The sequence below is a fragment of the Cryptomeria japonica genome, chromosome 6 (assembly GCF_030272615.1).
Source record: "Cryptomeria japonica chromosome 6, Sugi_1.0, whole genome shotgun sequence".
Classification (NCBI taxonomy): Eukaryota; Viridiplantae; Streptophyta; class Pinopsida; order Cupressales; family Cupressaceae; genus Cryptomeria; species Cryptomeria japonica.
The window spans coordinates 609,915,398-609,918,737 of NC_081410.1; the positions used below are offsets into that span (position 1 = coordinate 609,915,398).

A 3,340-nucleotide genomic window follows, 5' to 3' on the forward strand; every position below is an offset into this window, starting at 1 on the left:
CAATGGATTCCACGTTTCTTGCCAGGGAGGATGACATTTTTGTCAGATTCCATGAACGGTGTGCTTGGTATCATCGAAATTATTTTAGGAAAATGAATTTTATAAGGGAAAATGAGGTCTTCTGACAGATTAATCTGAGGAGATCTGAAATCCATATAAGGAAACGAAATCATTGCTTTCCAAGTAGATCTGAAATTCATTCAATGGAAGAGCAATGGTTGATTTGGCTTTCTGCGCTACTAAGCAGTACGCTGTCGTATTTCTTATTAGATCTAATCCGCAGAAGAAAGAAGAAAAGAAGAGAAAATCTTCCTCCTGGACCTCCTGCCTGGCCCATCGTGGGAAACATTCTTCAGCTGGGGAAGAAACCGAATGAATCTTTGTGGGCTCTTTCTCAGAAATACGGCCCACTCATGACTCTCTCTCTCGGCATGAAAACTGCTGTGGTTGTTTCGTCCTCTGAAATGGCAAAGGAGGTCTTCAAAACCCACGACCAGAATTTTGCAGGACGGATTCTGATAGAAGCAGCAAAGATTCTTTCTCACCATGAATCTTCAATTGCTTTTGCTCAGTATGGAGATTACTGGCGGAAGTTGAGGCGAATTGCCACCACAGAGCTGTTCAGTCCCACCAGACTCCAAGCGTTGCAACATCTCAGAAGAGATCAAGTCTCTCAGACAATTCGAATGGTCTTCGACAAGAGGGGGAAGAGTTTGAATATTGCACATTTGGTGTTCTACGAGGGTCTCAATCTCATGAGCAACGCCATCTTCAGTAAGAAGTTGTTCGATCCCAACAATCTAGACTCTGCAGAATTGAGGAACGCTTTTACTGAGTCGCTCAGGTTGGCTGGAAAACCCAACTTGGCCGACTTTTATCCGTTTTTGAGGTTCCTGGACCCTCAAGGCGTGAGCCGTGGTGTGGCCGTCCATAGTAAACGACTACATAAGTACTTAGATGTATTCATACAAGAGCGGTTGGAGGCGAGGAGGCAAGGGGTAGGTCTTCCAAGGGAAAAGGACTTTCTCGATATTCTGCTCGATCTGACTGCCCATGATTTCACTCTGGTGAATATCAGGGCTTTACTCTTGGTGAGTCTTTGTTCAACGCCTGTTCTGACTCGTGTTTTATTTACAAAAAAGAAAATTTATTATTAATGAGTCATTTTCTTATGATCATGTAGGAACTCTTGTCGGCTGGTAGTGATACTACTACAACAACAATAGAATGGGCTATGGTGGAACTGATTGCCAATCCTCATGTAATGAGACAAGCACAAAAGGAATTAGAGGAGGTAATTAGTTTCAATCGAAAAGTGGAAGAATCTGACATAGATCATCTACCTTATCTCCATGCTATAGTGAAAGAAGTGTTTCGACTACACCCAGCACTTCCTTTGGCATTGCCCCATAGAGCAGACAACACATGTGAGGTGGTAGGGTATATGATCCCCAAGCATGCCATGGTGATTGTGAATGTGTGGGCAATTGGAAGAGATCCTAAAATTTGGAAGGAACCTTTAAAATTTATGCCAGAGAGGTTTTTTAATGGTGAGTATAGTAAGATGAAATATAAGGGACAAGATTTTGAGCTGATACCATTTGGAGCTGGAAGAAGAGTATGTTTAGGACTTCCTTTGGCTCATCAAATGGTTCATTTTACTATTGCTTCCTTAATCCATTCATTCAATTGGACACTTCCAATAGGGATGAATCATGAGAAAATAAACATGAGTGACACCTTTGGGATAGTATTGAAGAAGGCTATAGAATTGCATGCGAACCCCACACCAAGATTACCAAATCATTTGTATTGAAACATTATGTTAGAGCCTTTGTAAATATTACCTACTAGTTTTTTTTACCAAGTTTGATGTATATTTATGAATTAGATGTTATAAAGAATCATCAAATAAATGTCATAAAAATGTGTAATAGCTCATGTCTATGCGTCTTGTATGTGACTTCTTTTGATACTGATATTATACTTATTGATGACATCTTTGTATTGCCACTAATATGATTTATGAAAGATATTTTGTATCGACATCATGATGTTTGACTATACATTACGGTATGTATATGTAGTCACAATTACCATTTGATACTTTGAAAGATTTATTTATTTTTTGAACATTGGTTTGTCTTAATAGTGGACCCACAAATTTGTGACAGACAAGCTTGTGGAAAATATTTTTATGTTATAGATCATCTTCTTATGGATCCGATCGAATTATTTGTTATTTCCTTCTTCTATTGAATGTTTTGTAGCTACAAAATAAAAAATACAACTGGTAAATTTAATTTTGAGATAATGTCTTGTAGCTTGTCTTATTAAACAAGAGCTGCAAAGCAGCGAAGTTGCAGCGAAGTTCCTGCCCAAAGAGTGGCAGAACAATTTTGTTTTTGTTTGATGAGGTTTGGACTATAATCTCTCCAATCATCCAACATAAATTCTTCATGCCTTCATTGGGTTCTCTTTGATGTGCTTCCATGAATATGTAAAGATAGAAGAGGGATTCTTCAGGCCTTCTCAATGAGCTTAAGAGAAATAGAAAAAACCCTATATGTCATTTTATTTGTGTCCACTACCCTATAAGTCATTTTATTTTTGTCCACAGAAAGGGGGAGAAATGAATGGAAATTCAGAAGAACATCCATCTACAACATCCTATGTAAAATCAACTTGCTAAATCCTTGCATTAAGAGGATATTTGCTTTCAATAGATTGGTTCAACTGATAAATCTAACAATTTCTGGTGTTAAATGAAAAGATATAAGTGTAATGCCTGCATACAGTTGTCATGTTATTCTTAATACTTATTGATTCTGTCAAAAATGTAGAATATGAACGTGTAGAGTCAAACCTTCAGGAATGTCACATGCAATTACACCCGCTTCTGCTCACAATCATAATGTTGTGCAATGCTCTGCACGGTGCTTTCCTGCTGTCATGTTTTTCTTAATACTTATTGATTCTGTCAAAAATGTATAATATGAACGTGTAGAGTGAAATGACAATATAGTACTTGCCCAAAGTTAGTTGTCTAGCATCACTAGGAAATATTCAATTTGAACCTATCCTTTTCCAATCCTATTTTGGCATAATGTGGTTTGCAGGAAAAATAAGACTAGAACGATTAAGAATAAAAAGACCATAAATTACTGGCATTTTAAATGCAGAAAACATTAACAAACCATTTCTAAATTATCGAGGATGAAGTATGAAACTAATCTAGGGCTATTGATGAAAGAAATATAGATATTCTATCAAACTGAAACAAAATTTGAAGTAGTTTAAGATAGAGCAATATGACTTATCTAGAAAGTAAGAGATAAAC

General features: G+C 37.0%; 1 protein-coding gene across 1 annotated transcript; it reads left to right on the top strand.

Annotated features, from left to right (window-relative positions):
• The first annotated feature begins 203 nt into the window (after positions 1–203).
• LOC131876741 (probable (S)-N-methylcoclaurine 3'-hydroxylase isozyme 2) lies at positions 204–1,816 on the top strand. The gene is made up of 2 exons (XM_059222210.1): positions 204–1,091; positions 1,184–1,816. Exons 1-2 carry the CDS (start codon positions 204–206, stop codon positions 1,814–1,816), a joined length of 1,521 nt encoding a protein of 506 aa, XP_059078193.1.
• Positions 1,817–3,340: the final 1,524 nt, after the last annotated feature.

Excerpts from the sequence above, each read along its gene's own strand:
- LOC131876741 (XM_059222210.1), top strand. The coding sequence starts at position 204 with ATGGAAGAGCAATGGTTGATTTGGCTTTCTGCGCTACTAAGCAGTACG. Across the intron at positions 1,092-1,183 it reads ATATCAGGGCTTTACTCTTG|GAACTCTTGTCGGCTGGTAG; the intron begins GTGAGTCTTTGT and ends ATGATCATGTAG.